This window comes from Bos taurus, chromosome 19 (assembly GCF_002263795.3).
Source record: "Bos taurus isolate L1 Dominette 01449 registration number 42190680 breed Hereford chromosome 19, ARS-UCD2.0, whole genome shotgun sequence".
NCBI lineage: Eukaryota > Metazoa > Chordata > Mammalia > Artiodactyla > Bovidae > Bos > Bos taurus.
Window position 1 is genome coordinate 32,983,476 of NC_037346.1, and position 15,604 is coordinate 32,999,079.

The 15,604-nt window shown below is 45.2% G+C and overlaps 2 protein-coding genes across 7 annotated transcripts in view; both read right to left on the minus strand.

Annotated features, from left to right (window-relative positions):
* Window positions 1-464: 464 nt before the first annotated feature.
* On the minus strand, window positions 465-10,018 carry TVP23C (trans-golgi network vesicle protein 23 homolog C). Of its 2 annotated transcripts, NM_001046152.2 has the most exons (7): window positions 9,897-10,018; window positions 9,157-9,239; window positions 7,804-7,948; window positions 5,607-5,696; window positions 4,292-4,423; window positions 2,906-3,034; window positions 465-1,628 (listed from the first exon to the last, which is right to left on the minus strand). In NM_001046152.2, the coding sequence occupies exons 1-7, from the start codon at window positions 9,906-9,908 to the stop codon at window positions 1,593-1,595; spliced, it is 627 nt and encodes a 208-aa protein (NP_001039617.1). In that variant the 5' UTR covers window positions 9,909-10,018; the 3' UTR covers window positions 465-1,592. The 2 variants fall into 2 exon arrangements, with proteins under 2 accessions (NP_001039617.1, XP_024835785.1); XM_024980017.2 differs by lacking the exon at window positions 7,804-7,948 and having other exon boundaries at window positions 471-1,628; window positions 9,682-9,934.
* A 3,494-nt stretch (window positions 10,019-13,512) lies between these two features.
* Window positions 13,513-15,604, minus strand: part of FBXW10B (F-box and WD repeat domain containing 10B) — a 33,553-nt gene continuing 31,461 nt past the window's right edge. For 4 of the 5 annotated variants that reach the window (XM_059878506.1, XM_024980799.2, XM_024980800.2 and 1 more), the window contains one exon: window positions 13,513-14,387. In XM_059878506.1, coding sequence (XP_059734489.1) covers window positions 13,570-14,387 — 818 coding nt within the window. In that variant the 3' untranslated portion in view covers window positions 13,513-13,569. The remainder of the gene's footprint in view (window positions 14,388-15,604) is intronic. The other variant, XM_010816088.4, reaches the window with a different exon arrangement.

Consider the following 15,604-nt stretch of genomic DNA (forward strand, 5'->3'; position numbering starts at 1 on the left):
AATGGGAAATGAGTAGAAGGGAAAAGCTAATAGTGGGGGATAAACAGCAGCAAACAGCAGGTGCTGCCACATGTACGTTCCCAAATTCAGTCTGGTTTAGGATCGCAGCCTCAAATAACAACAGCTGCCTCGAGAATGACACCACTGGGTCTCCTGCTAGACTCCCAACTCAACAGACTGACGTCGGATCTTTCAGGTTCAATAAAAACATGTCTCTACACAGCGTTCACTTTCCTCACCAGATGAGTATAAATTAATGACTTAGTTAGTTAATGATTCATAAGAAAGGAAAGGACCTTTAGAGACAAAGATTCCTCAAACATCAGAGACGTGTCTGATGGGTCTTCCTGTAATCCGTGGCTCCTTGGACAAGTCACTCAGTGACCTGAGGTCCCCCTCTGTCACCAATACACTGGTGTCACACAGAACAGGTTTGCCATGAGGATCAAATGAGATCACAAACGTCACAGTGCTTTGTAAACAGTAGAGTTTTATACAAATATAAAGTTATGCACCTTCAAAGCTCTCACTCCAATAAAGACACGCATTCAATTAAACAAAACATCTTCAAAAAATTTTTAACAATGTATAAATACAGTCACAAAATAACCCATTGATTAAAACAAAGTTTACAGTACCTACAACAGAATTCACAGACGCCTACAGTATTTTGCAGATTGTTACATATGTTGTTTTAAGAAATACCGTTAATACAAATGCATGATTTACAATATCCCCATTACAGCAAGACAAAAAAATAGATTCGCAAAATAAAACGTCTTTTAGGCATTTACAATGCCAAGTATCGAAATAATTATTCTCACTATTACATAAGAATAATACTCTTTTAGTGGAGAAAGACTTCATTAGGCCGAGGACCACTGAAAAGCTTCTGGGGGCTTCAAAGTAAAATCTGGCTATTCTCCCCCAAAAATAAATAGAACAGCAGCAATCCCTAGGAATCCCATGAAAATACACTATGAATGTTCCTGTTATGTTAACTGGGTCTTAAGTACAAGACTCATCAATAAACCAAATTTTAGAAACTAGTTAACATCAACAGCCCAAGTGTGGTGTTTACCTGCCTGTGAATGCCTAGGATAAGAAGTTTCACCATGAAAGTATATATTAAGTGTAAAATTAACCATTATTCCTAACGTATACATTAGCCAAAGTGCTCACTCTTACCATGGAAGCAAAAACTTCTAAAATAATCTACAGAAACAGTACGTAAACACAGAGAGTTTTGAGATCGACTAAGAACATCCTTCTGTGTTCTATGGACCGAGATGCAAAGGTCTCCATTTACATGGATGTGAACACAGACACTTTAACTTAACACACAGGGATCTCACAAGACTATGGACAGACATACCATAAACCAAATGCTGACAATGTTTCTAGCCATACCACACCTTCAAGGCCCAAGTGCTAGAAAGAAGACAATATGAAAACTACTTTTCCTTTTTCTTAAAGTAAATTTTTAAATGGAAAAACAAACCCCACACTCCTCTTTGCAATAGCTTCTGAGTTCTGAAGGTTCAGTCAAGACCCACCCTGGGCGGTTCCCCTTGAAAAAAGCACGCAGGCTTTCACTCTCCTGAGGAGGTCTGAGTGTCGCCGGTGGTCTGCAACAGAGAAACAATTCCTTAATGCCAAAAGTGATTTACAAAATAAAGAAAAGCTATTTTACATAAAACACCAGATTCAAAGCACTAGGAAAACATTTCGTATTTGTCAGCAGATGCAGTTACTACATGGCCCGATTATGTTAAAAATTACTGTCACGCTGGAAAAGTAAAGCAGTGAGTCCACCCGGATGTCCAGCAAGCAGTCTCACTGGAGCAGAGCATCACTGGCTGCCATGTAAGTCTATTGACCCTGTCCATGTACGTCAAGCTCAAGGTTCAAAATCTGAAGGGAAAAACCTATTGAGCGCGCACTTGAAAACTACCATAAGGTGGACTTCACCCAGCAAAAGTATACTAGGACTCTGCCAAAGCCCTCAAGATGAGTCATGGCCCTGCAAGAGTCCTTGCTTTCCTCACTTCTTAACTTTTCTACAAGAGAAACCATACAGGAAAGAGCAACGAATTTCAAGAGAGGAGAGCTGGGTTAAACCCTCACTTTGAATCACTTAGCCTCTCAGGGCCTAGGTCACAAAGGTAATCTCTGGACCAGCAACATCAGCACCACCTAGGAACCTGTAAACATGCAACTGGTGAGACCTGGCCTCAGGTTATCAAGTAAGTAAGAAACTTCGGGGGTAGGACCCTGAGATCTGTGTTCTAGCCCTCCAGGCTATCCTGATGCAGGGCCAAGGTTGAAAACATGTTAACTGTCCCGTGCATCATTACCTGCCCAAACTACTGCACAAATGCAAACGTGAGGCGTCACTCACACAAAGACCTAATCAATTTCCTAAAGATTTTACCAGCAACTATTTTTACCTGAGAATACTACTGATCCCACTGAAAACTCTAACTGAAACCTTCACATCCAGAAACTACAGTAATAAAATAATCTTTAATGATATGGTCTTATGTTTCTAACTTGCTCTTACTATAAACCCTAAAACCATATAAGATACATTCTTCAAGACTGCCACCAGAAGTAATGGAAAGCAACTGAACTTCAGCTAATTTTTCTAAAAAAAAACTTATTGTCAATGAACATTTTAGCCCTCTGGTTTTAAAATAACTTCAGGACACTGACATTTTTGGAATGTCCTAAAAGCTTCCAAAGACAAATTAAAATAACTTGACCATCATCATTTCATACTTAAATATATCCCTTTAAAAACTTCAAGTATTTCATAGAAATTAAACTCTAAAAGAGTTAGAAATCATCACTGCATTAGTCACTGACCACATCAAAATGATCCTCACATCCAGAGAACACTTACTTGTCTTAAAAACTGCCTCCCAAGGTACGTGGTGGCCATGCTGGTTAGGTTCTTCCTGCTGCCCACTTTGCACCTGATGTAGCCATACAGGTTGGCCCCTTGCAGCACCACGCCCATGATAACCACCGCCTGGGAGAGGGCAACAATCAACAGTTACAGGCCTGACGGTGACTGACCATTCTCTCTGCCATCAATGAGACATGGAGCCCAGCTCGCGAAAGAGGAGGAGGAAGCTTTGTGAAGGGTGGCAGAGACTCCTCCTGTCTCCCTTCCAGAACAGACTCATCCACCATGAGCTCTGCACTGTCCAACAAGCAGCCATCAACATGCGAGCTCTGTGTCAGACCCAGGGGTGCAGTGGCGGGGCCATTCTCTCCCTACTGTTTTCCATGGTTCTGTGAGTAGACATATAAAAGCAACTGAGATCCAGGAGTGCAAATATCAATTACTCCCTTGAGAATTCCAAAAGAATGGTCAAGAGAAAGATCAACAAGACCCTAATCCCACATGACTGATGTCCTTATAAGCAGAGGAGATTAGGACACTGACAAGAACAGAGGGAGGACCACGTAAAGACACAAGGAGAAGACGGCCAATAAGCCAGAGAGACAGAGACCTTTAGGATTGGGAGAAAACACAGTTCTGCCGTGTCAGCCCCTGGTCTGTGGTACTTTGTCAGGGCAGCCGGAGCAGACAGGTACAGCTGCACCAGGTACCTCAGCGTGTGAGCTCCAGCACTCTCACCTGGAGCTGCGAGCCTCGAGTGCAGTCTTACTGCCACAAGGCCACAAGGCCACCAGGCTGTGAGGAAGCCCCAACTAGCTGTGTGCAAAGTCCATGTGGGAGGCCATGGGACCTCATAGAGAGGGGCCATACCAGCCCCCAGCCACTGTCCGATCAAAAAAACAAAAGATTCCAAGCCAGGACTTCCCAGACAAGCCCCTTCCAACCTCCTGAACCAGAGAAATTGAGAGAGATGGTACAATGACTGTTGCAGTAGATGACCAGGACAGGTCACCACCAGCATTTTCAGGAAGGACCACTGTTAGTTCCAAACTAAGCTAAGCATGTCTGGAGTATGCAGACCACCCACACCTGACAAGGTCATGGGATCAATGTGGTAATCAATGCACTGTGATTACCAATGTGGTAATCACTTAGATGGGCTAAGTCAACACACTGCTGGGCACCTGGAGAACTGGTGAGACGGGTCTTTCAAAGGACTCTGTTTTCTGGTGCTCAGAGGAAAGCCGAGTTGAGAACCCAAACTTGGGAAATACAGGATGAAGCTGCCTGTTTGAGACGGGACCCTAATGTTATTGTTAAGACTGGTGGTCACCCATTGCGATTACCCACTGGCCACCTGGGTGGGTCACCGACACTCACCAACCACTTTACTCTGAAAGAGAAGAGGGCACTGAAGGCAAAGACCACCCACAGCACGGGACAGGCAACGAGTCCCAACCAGAAGATCCTTGATTCAGCCTCAGAGACGGTTTTACCCTCTTGAGGGGAGGCCTACAAAACAACACAGATTTAATAACCGAGGTTCTGTGCTATTTATTGGCAAAAAGTTAAAACATTTTTAGTGAAAAACTCCTTACCCTCAAATTTAAATAAATTAATACAGACAACCCAAGTCCCAACTTTGAACCCCTACTCCCTGCCCCATTCAAACAGTAGATGTACCATCGCTGTGATTTTTAGAACTGGTCTTAACATGCTTTGTTTTAAATCAAGAATGTTTCATTTTCAAGGCAGAGTGGACAGTCTGTCATCACCCAACACAGTAAGGGTGGCCTCTGATAGGCTTCTAGTCATGCCTTTTGCACTTCTAGTCATGCCTCTTGCACTTACACTGGTTATTCATAATCAACCCTTGAACAACACCTTCATGGTAAGGATTCAGTAAATCAAGGCTATGGTCATCCTGGAGACTCAAATGTCAAGTCAGGGTCCAGGGGTCAGGACCCTGACAATGACCACCACGTCTTAGCAATACCCAGGAATGTAAAAGGCTGTGTGCTGTTCCCCAGGTGGGTTTTATAACATAAAGGTCTAGGGCTCACTGAGCACAACACTGCTTTCTGAGAAGCACTAGTCAGGGCCCTTCCAAGCAGAAGGCGAGAGATTTAACCTGTGCTGTCTCCAAGAATGTTGTCCTCTGCTGCCCAAGCTGATTCTACTACAGGGAAGCAGACTAAAAACCCCAAACAGACCAGTGTCCCCCAGGGCTTCTGAAGGTAAAGCCTGAAGAGCAAACTGCTTCCATCAACTCAGATTTTATATGCAGTTGCAATCCTCTTTCTTCCTTGCCCACGAATGGAGGAGGACCATGAGGGAAAGAGGGAGCCATTGGAGGCAGTTACCCCTGGCACAGCCCACAGAGCCAAGCGGCTCAGAAGAGATCCTGCAGCAGCAGCAGCCCCTAGGGGCCAGCCAGGCACACGGCATACACTCGGAGCCCAAGCCCTCTCTCATGATTCTTTCCTGGACACACCGTTTTCAGCCTGAGCCAGCCAGAGAAAACGGGGCGTTCAGAAGGCCATCTAGTTTAGTGCTGCCCCACAAGTGATCCGGGGTAGTTCTTTATGAGTTGATTACGTCTGCATAGGTAATTTATCCTTAAATATTCAAATATTATCTACGCAAAATGTATTAAATGACATGCAAGAAAACCAAAACACCAAAGGCTGTTTACCTTCCGGGACTCAAACACCCAATGGCTTTTTCCATCTTCATCAATATGATTCCACCAGCGCAGGCCAACCATTAATCTACCTGTGACATTCTGGTGAAGATTAATACATATACACACATTTTAAAAACAGCACCGACACATCTACTTTAACATCCTATTTTAGTGTAATATTTCACAAACAACAAATCATCAGCTTTCCATCCATAACACCCAATTAAGACCAGTACATATGAGGCCTGGGCAAAAGAGTAACTACAATGGCCATGGCAGGCCCAGCAGGACAGAGGTGATAGGGTCGGCACATCCACAAACATCACCCTTCTTTCCCCTCGTGAGCTCTCGTCCTTTCTCTGGTTCCCTGTTTCTAAACCCGACTCTTTAGCCACTGGGACCTACTTTTGGACTGAATACTGAGTCCCCTCAAATTCATATGCTGAAAGTCTAGCCCCACAGCATCGCCCAGTGATGGTGTCAGGAAAAAGCCTGAGGGAGGTGATGAGGGTGAGATAAGGTCAAGAGCGGGGAGCCTGTGCAGAAGGGATTAGTGTCCCCCTTAGAGGCAAGAGAGTTTCTATCCTCTCTCTCTGCTCTCAGCTGTTTAAGAGGTGAGCAGTCTAGAACGCAGAGGAGGGCCCTCGCCAGAAGCTGACCACGCTGGTACCCTGTACCTGGATTTCCAGCCTCCAGAATGTGGAAAATAAATCCTTGTTGTTTGCGAACCACCCAGTCTCTGGTATTGTGTAAGCAGTCCATTTAATGGTTTCCCCATTCCTGACTTATTTTCATATCTCAATTATTTGTGTATCTGTAAGTAATCCTGCCACACACAAAGAGTGACTTTCTTTAAGCCTTTTTTTTTTTTTTAAAGAGTTCATCAGAAAATATATATTCTGGCCCTATTTCTTAAAACTCTAAACCCACAAGGTTCTAATTATTTAATTTTTAGAAATTACCAGGAAGAACTGACTAAAAGTCAAAAGGTAGTGTTCTATCTGGCTAGGCAGAAATAACATGAACAACAAAAAGAAACATTCGTCAAAACAAAACTATGACCTGGATACAGTAAACACTTTAGGACATAAAGCAACAAAAGGAATTCAAAGAAATTCAAGCCAAAGAAGACTGTACAAAAGAAGTACCTACAGGAACCAGACCTTTGTAATCTTTATTCTCTACATTTTGTGGCCTACAGAAACTGGCCACCACCAAGCCAACCACTTCTGATTATCTGTAAGAATCAAAAGATCTAAAATGACTGGGCTGGTGGGCATGAGTAGACCTGTAACACCTCATTGGTTTTTGAATCAGTAAACACATCTCTGAAATTGTAAAACTAGTTTTTGCATTTTTTTCCCCTGTATTCGAAATTTGAAAATTTCCAAATATACAAAAAAGTTTTACAGTGAATACGCATATGCCTAATCCTGGAGTCTACATCTCATATTGGACCACAGTGACTTCCTCACGCGCCCCTCTATCTATACAACTACCGCTCCACCACCCTGGCCTCTGGGTCCATTTCTTACTTTCTCAGTATCCCCTACGACATGGCTCCTCAGCCCCAGCACTATCTACGCTCGGGGCCAGATAGTTCTCTGACGTGGGGGGCTGTCCCGGCTATGCACCGTAAGATGTCCAGCAGCATCCCTGGCCTCCACCGTGATGCCAACAGCACACTCCCCCACCCCAAGCTGTGACAACCAAAAATGTCTTTGGACGGTGACACACAACAAATGCCCGCTGGGGTGGGGGGGATTGGCCCTGGCTAAGAAACACGGTCCTGGAGCTCCCATGGGAGCCTTCGCAATGGTGCGGACTCCTTCAGTTATCTGTGGTCAAGCTATCCTGGTGTCTTATCTAGAAATCACACATGGCACAGCCAGAGGTGACCCCTGAAGCAAAACCAATGGTGTGGACCAGAAGCAGTATGTGTGTGGTCTGTAGCAGCTGGTCGCATTTTTGTTTGTTTCACTCTAAAGCTGATGCAGGTTAACATAACACACAGACAGGTCAGTAGAGCGGTAACCTACTGTGACATAACTGGCACTTTTACACAGATGAGGCCTAAGGTAACAAAAAGATAAATTAACCCCAATCGAAAATGCTCAGTGTCTTTTTTTTTTTTTTTTTTTACTGTTTATACATCATTCAATCTCATCATATTAAATGATTTTTAAATAAAAACAATCAAACCTACCTTGACTGCCCAAAAGTCACATGACAACAACAAGATAATTGTCACCATACAGGCAATAAAGCTGCTGCTGAACAATTCACAGAGAAGATAGACTATAATTGCACTGACTCGAAAGAATAAATGGAAAAATGATGCCACTGGGTGTCTGAAAACCAAAACATAACAAAAGAAATGCAATTACATTTTACGACAGATACTGCAGATGTAGATGAAAATGTTTCAGCCACAGGACCATGCAGAGTCTTGTCAAAATAAAAGGTGACTTGAGGAAGAAGCAAACCGAGTAGCTCTCTTTTTTCCTAAGTCCCATTATTTGACTAGGCCCTGCTGTCACAGAAAATACACTATATAAACACGACTTTACACCTCACTGACTATAAACTTTCACAAGATACGTAACAAGAAACCTTACCAAGGCTGGAGAAATAAGGGACACTATGCTCTTAGGACCGACTCCCATTTTCACCTGTCTAAAAAGCACTCCCTCAGAATTCCCTTCAGGCATTAAGACAAAATACCCATCAGGCAGAGTTGGTGTTTCATTAACAGCATCACTGAGATATAACCACATGCCATACAATTCACCTGTTTAAAGGGTATAATTCAGTGATTTCTGGTATATTCAGAGAATTGTACAACTATCACACAATCAATTTTAGAACTTTTTCATGATACCCCCACCCCCTCTGCCTCCAAAAGAAATCCTATACCTGTGGGCAGTCATGCCCCCATTTACCCCAATCTCACCCCTCCTCCAGCCCTCAGTAACCACTAATGTACTTTCGGTCCCTATGGATTTGCCTGTTCTGGACATTCCGCATAAATGAAATCATATAAAATGTGGTCTTCTGCACTGGTATCTCTCACTTGGTGTAATGTTTTCAAGGTTCAGGTAGAGTTTGATTTCATTAAGTTTATTTCTTTACAGAGTACTAAGTTTGGAACTAAAATTTGGCTTGACGTTTTCATATTAACTGATACAAAAGATACAGTACTGAAATTTTCACAATAAACTCAAATGTAATGTATCTTTAGAAACTATCTAAAAAAATTGTGTGTCCTTGGTACAAGAGTCAGAATTAAAAGCACCAGTGTTCGAATAATTGGCTTTGCAGATTTGAAAACTCAAATCTGAGTAAATCTGAGTAAAAGTACTGAGTAAAATTCCCTATGTCCATTATTCCCAGAGAAAACGTGAGATGTCATCTCATCTCAGACTGAAAAGCAAACTGGCAGTACACAATCTCCACCAGCACTGTCACAACCACTCTGCCCGGAAACCCAGTCCTGGCACCAGTCAACAGACGAAACAGCACCAGACGCTAACCCATCCCTTGCAACTTGTCCTCATACCTGATTCTGGATTTTTTCGGTCTGTTAGTTGTCTCCTCTTCCGCGTCAAACAGTGAAACATCTTCAGTGTCGTCATTACTGTCCTGATAGGAAAAGCAAACATTCATGAGGCAAAACGAAATTCCGTCCTCCACTAGTCAACACGGAAGACAACGGAAAGACACGGTCACAGCCACCTAGAACTCACAGCCCAGGGCTCACCCTGGCTTTGTTATCACTCTGTGAAAACACCGTTCGTCTTGTAATTTATCCTGTCTCCGCGCCCCCGCCCCCCCCCCCCCCCCCCCCACGCGCAGGCCAATTCACCCGCCCATTCAGGGCAGGTAGCATTCCGCGTTGTTCGCAGCTCTTTCCCAGGGCCTAGGACGGTGGCCTCGACCACAGTAACCCCTCAACACGAAAACACCACCTACGATAATCTGAGTAAAAGTGTAATTTTTCCAAAAACAGGAAGATATAAACGTAAGGGCTGTAATTCGCCCTGAGGGCAGATGTGGTCACGGGAGTGGACCAAGCGTCCATCACCTCCAACGCTGCTTCGACGGCATAAACTTCACTGCTAGGCCCGGGAGGGCAACTCCTCTAATCGCATGTCCAGGGCAGCGGCCCCCTCCCCTCGCCCGTCCACTTTCGGCGTCTTCGCTACTGCCCCCTTCAAACCCGGCAGGCCGGGCCCCTCCAGGCCCTCACCCGGCAGGCCCAGCCGCCGCCACCCTCTCCCGGTGCCCACAGCCCCTTACCTGCTGCAACATGACGGCTAGGCGCCAGCGCCACTTCCGGGAGCCACGTCAGCGCCGCAGCCTCGGGGAGGGACGGACCAGACGCGGAAAGCACTCCACCAGCCAAGAGGAGCCGAAGTAACAGCGGAAACCCGGCCCCACTTCCGCATCCGGGCTCTCGGGGAGGAGCGAGTGGGGTGAGGCGAGCGTGAGGACTGGGCGACTCGGGGTGGGGCGGGGCCGACTCAGGGTGGGGCGGGGCCGACTCGGGGTGGGGCGGGACTAGCGAGTGGGCGGGGACTCGCGGACTGGTCCCACGCAGGAGCTGAAATTAACCGTGCAGCATAACGGGGAGAAAGTGAAGAGGAACTAAAAAGCCTCTTGATGAAGGTGAAAGAGGAGAGTGAAAAAGTTGGCTTAAAACTCAACATTCAGAAAACGAAGATCATGGCACCTGGGCCCATCACTTCATGGGAAATAGATGGGAAAACAATGGAAACAGTGTCAGACTTTATTTTGGGGGGCTCCAAAATCACTGCAGATGGTGACTGCAGCCATGAAATTAAAAGACACTTACTCCTTGGAAGGAAAGTTACGACCAACCTAGATAGCATATTGAAAAGCAGAGACATTACTTTGCCAACAAAGGTCCGTCTAGTCAAGGCTATGGTTTTTCCAGTAGTCATGTATGGATGTAAGAGTTGGACTGTGAAGAAAGCTGAGCGCCAAAGAATTGATGCTTTTGAACTGTGGTGTTGGAGAAGACTCTTGAGAGTCCCTTGGACTGCAAGGAGATCCAACCAGTCCATTCTAAAGGAGATCAGCCCTGGGATTTCTTTGGCAGGAATGATGCTAAAGCTGAAACTCCAGTACTTTGGCCACCTCATGCAAAGAGTTGACTCATTGGAAAAGACTCTGATGCTGGGAGGGATTGGGGGCAGGAGGAGAAGGGGACAACAGAGGATGGGATGGCTGGATGGCATCACTGACTCGATGGACGTGAGTCTGAGTGAACTCCAGGAGTTGGTGATGGACAGGGAGGCCTGGCGTGCTGTGATTCATGGGGTCACAAAGAGTCGGACACGACTGAGAGACTGAACTGAACTGAACTGAACTGATAACGGGGAAAGCTTCATGGTTTATCATGTGGAGATGTTGCTTGTACTTACAGGGTGTCCTTCCCATCAGTGTGGATGGCCTCAGGGCAGGTTTGGGGGCGGGGTGTTCCATAGTTTTCGTTTGAGTGTTCTACAATGATGTGTAATCCTGTACAGCATTGCTTTTGTACTTTAAATGGTGGAAACAATTGAAAAAATAAATCTGCACTTACCAATTATCTAACTGACCCCTGTGTTCCTTCCCTTCCTGGAGAAGGTGATGAAAGGGTGTCCCTACAGGGTGGGTACCTACTCAATAGGACATGTTATTCTAATTATGGTTTTAAGTTTAGCAGCTAAGGATGTGCTCTTGCCCCTTGAAGGAGCTGAGTTCAGGGACTTGGGGTCTTCTCTGAAACTGGGATTGTAACAGTGTTCTATCTGCTAGGCAGGCCTATGTGAAACTGCTCTTGGAAGACTCATGGAATAATGAGTAGAAGCACGTTTCCTTAATTGAGGGGATTCTCTCCATACAAATCACAATTTTGTATGGCTATTGGCCAATGCTACTTTACACCTGATGTCTTAATAATGGAGAAAAAAAAATAATGGAGAAAAAAATTCTCCAAGGAGAGAAAGGCTGTCAAACATTAGTATTCATGCACTTGGAGGTAAAGCAGAGGCTGGGAGCAGGTATCCCATGCATCTAGTCTATCATGCCAGGATTTTGGTGGCCCACCCACTGTGTGGGTTGTGGGGTTGGTGTTTTGTTGTTTTGTTCTGCTACTGTTTGAATGGTTTCCATCCCATGGCCATGCTGGGCTAGTGGAGGGTACCCCCTTCGGATGGGGCTTGAGCTCTCTGATGGGCCACAGGCCCTGTGCTGGGCTGCATGCTTCTAAATTACCTGCCTGACCCCTCAGCAGGTTTAAGTAGCAACATCGACACACACTATCAGTGTAGAAAGGGTCAGTTCAGTTCAGTTCAGTTGCTCAGTTGTGCTGGACTCTTTGCGACCCCATGGACTGCAGCTCGCCAGGCCTCCCTGTCCATCACCAACTCCCAAACTCATATCCATTACTCAAACTCATGTCCATTGAGTCGGTGATGACATTACTTTGTCAACAAAGGTCCGTCCAGTCAAGGCTATGGTTTATCCAGTGGTCATGTATGGATGTGACAGTTGGACTATAAAGAAAGCTGAGTGCAGAAGAATTGATGCTTTTGAACTGTGGTGTTGGAGAAGACTCTTGAGAGTCCCTTGGACTGCAAGGAGATCCAACCAGTCCATCCTAAAGGAGATCAGTCCTGGGTGTTCATTGGAAGGATTGATGTTGAAGCTGAAACTCCAATACTTTGGCCACCTGATGCAAAGAGCTGACTCATTTGAAAAGACCCTGATGCTGGGAAAGATTGAGGGCAGGAGGAGAAGGGGATGACAGAGGATGAGATGGTTGGATGGCATCACTGACTCAATGGACATGGGTTTGGGTGGACTCCCGGAGTTGGTGATGGACAGGGGGGCCTGGTGTGCTACGGTTCATGGGGTCTCAAAAAGTCAGACACGACTGAGCGACTGAACTGAACTGAACTCTGAATGTAAGCTAAACAAGCAGGGTCACAATATACAGCCTTGACATTCTCCTTTCCAGATTTGGAACCAGTTTGTTGTTCCATGTCCAGTTCTAACTGTTGCTTCTTGACCTGCATACAGATTTCTCAGGGACAGGTCAGGTAGTCTGTTATCTCTTTCAGAAGTTTCCAGTTTGTTGAGATCCACACAGTCAAAGGCTTTGGTGTAGTCAATAAAGCATAAGTGGATGTTTTTCTGGAACTCTCTTCCTTTTTTGATAATCCAACAGATGTTGGCAATTTGATCTCTGGTTCCTCTGCCTTTTCTAAATCCAACTTGAACATCTGGAAGTTCACGGTTCACATACTGTTGAAGCCTGGCTTGGAGAATTTTGAGCGTTACTTTGCTAGTGTGTGAGATGAGTGCAATTGTGCAGTAGTTTGAGCATTCTTTGGTGTTACCTTTCTTTGGGACTAAAATGAAAACACCTATTCCAGTCCTGTGGCCACTGCTGAGTTTTCCAAATTTGCTGGCATATTAATTCTTCTCCCTAGGAGTTAGCCCTGAGAAGGAAACACAATTTAAGGGCTCCTTTTTGATACTTAATTGAACTTACTGCGCTTCATCAGGCTTCTGCACAAAAACACCAGGGGACTCCAGTGCACAATTCAGATATAATCCCTTTGGTCCATTTGCTAGAAGAAATGACACAGGAAATTGGTAGCGATAAGTGGTATTAAACTTCCAAAAACCACTTCTCCATCCCCCATCAATGAAACAGGGTTTCCATGCATCTCAGTGAGTGGTTTTCAGTGGGAATACAGATACCAATCTCTCTTAGTCTCTGTTTTCTTACTTTGATAAGTATCAGTTCTTTGACTTATAGGAAAATAATGAAGAGTCCTCATGGTAATTGCCAAGAAACAGTTGAAAACAAACAAACAAACAAAATAAAAGAGGCCAAATATCAACATCTACTTGGTTTCCTGTTTATTATAAGACACAGTAATTTCCCAAGGCTGGTTCAAATAAACACATTTTGTCCAAGTTCGGGGGCCGCGGTTTTCCCCTGCTTCATGAAGTTGTCGATGGGCAGACCTCTGATCTTCCTGATCCATGCAGCTCTGCTGGCCTTTTCTGGATCGACCACTCCAACTGGCTTTATGGCCTGAAACTCTTTCATCTTGGCCTCCCTATATTCTTTCTGCTCCTTCACAGTCAGCAGCATGAACTCTGTGTTCACTCGTAAGGGGTCAACGGCAGAGTAGTAGCGGGGCCGTTCTTTCTTGGCAGCCTGGGCTGCCGTGCCTGCGGGCGGAGCCAGCATGCGGTTTGGCTTGATGACCTGCGTGCTGGTTAAGGGGCTGAAGTTGCGCACTCCGTCAGTTGAACTGGTGGCCCGGTCTTCACCCTTCGAGCCACCACGGAACCTGGGGCAGATAAGCACCGGCTGGGGGATGGTGGAATGCACTTGGGGACCATGTACAGACTTCTTCAGGTTGGGCTGAAGCTTCTGGATTTCGAGGGGAATACTGGTCTGCTTCACTTCTATGGGAAGAGTGCTGAATCTCAGTCGGTCAACTGCTTGTTGGACCGCTTGGCCCTTCAAACTCAGGACCTTCCTTGGGTATGGAATGGAAGGTCCCCAAACATCGATGATCTGGGCCTGGGGCCTCCGGGGATAGGCAAACTCCCCAGAATTATGGGCTTTCTGCAGGGCATTCACGGTCAGGAGGAACTGGTCAGGCGACATGGGAATGCACCAGGACTTCTTTGAGCGATGGATCAAGTCTCCCGAAATTCCCAGATACCTTTGTTTTGGTAATTTCTCCATATCATCTGCTTTTTCCAAAAACAAAAGAAAAGCAAATCAGTGTTCCATGAAAACCATTAAATACTCATGCATGAAAATTAAATCCATTCTAACTATTATGCAGACTAAGGTCGCTGTTGCTGAATGGACACGCCACCATCATGTGAGCAAAAATCCTCTCTGAGACAAGCAATCACAACATATTTAACATGAGCTTCTAACAGATATGCTAGTATTTGTGTCCAAGGGTGTATTAACATCTAGATATGCATATTTTGGAAGGAACATCTCTATGTTCCACACAGTCTTGAAATTCCCCTGTGGGAATGAACTTCACACCCCATTTATGGACCTTATAAATTTTTAGTGAAGTGTTAGTTGCTCAGTAATGTCCAACTCTTTGCAACCCTATGAACAGTAGCCCACCAGGCCCCTCTGTCCATGCAATTTTCCAGGCAAGAATAGTGGAATGGGTTGCCATGCCCTCCTCCAGGGGATCTTCCCAACCCAGGGAACAAACTCTCATCTCTTACATCTCCTGCACTGGCAGTCAGGTTCTTTACCACTAGTACCACCTGGAAAGCCCATAAATTTTTAGTAACATAGACTTTTAAATAAAACTTGTATAGCAAAGCTTGATCTCCACTTTATTATAATCAAATTTGATTCCAAAAGATCTTTGGATGTTTCTTAGAATCAAAACTGCCTTCAAAAAATATGTCTCCACTGCAAAATGGAAATTATCACATGGCCAAAAAGCAACTCCTGAACAGGAGATCCCAAAATGTTTTGAATGATAAAGGTCCAAAAGCCACTGATAAGGACAAGAGATTCATTCTAGCACACTGGTGGCTCAGTGGTAAAGAATCTGTCTGCCAGTGCAGGAGACGCAGGTTCGCTCCCTGAGTGGGGAAGAGCCCCTGAAGAATGAAATGGCAACACACTCCAGTATTCTTGCCGGGAAATCACATGGACAGAGGAGCCTGGCGGGCTACAGTCCATGGGGTGACAAAGAATCTGACACAACTGAGTGACTAAACACTTTCACACTTTTCTGTGTGGCCTCAAGTTAGTAGGGGATGATTAGGGGAAATCAGTCACTAAACCAACACCACAGTCATTCATAGGAGAAGCTGGGCATTTTATCTGTTCTGAATCAAAGATAAGCAAAGTTATTGGCCTGGTGAAAAACTGGACTGAACAGAGAGAGAAAGAGGGGTTGAATCCTGTCACACTGATTCAGAAT

What these genes read in the sequence shown, in the direction of transcription:
- TVP23C (NM_001046152.2), bottom strand. An exon ending in GTGACTTTTGGGCAGTCAAG is followed by an intron (nt 5,697 to 7,803) that starts GTAGGTTTGATT and finishes AATCTTCACCAG; the next exon opens with AATGTCACAGGTAGATTAAT. An exon ending in GGGTGTTTGAGTCCCGGAAG is followed by an intron (nt 4,424 to 5,606) that starts GTAAACAGCCTT and finishes GTTGTTTTGTAG; the next exon opens with GCCTCCCCTCAAGAGGGTAA.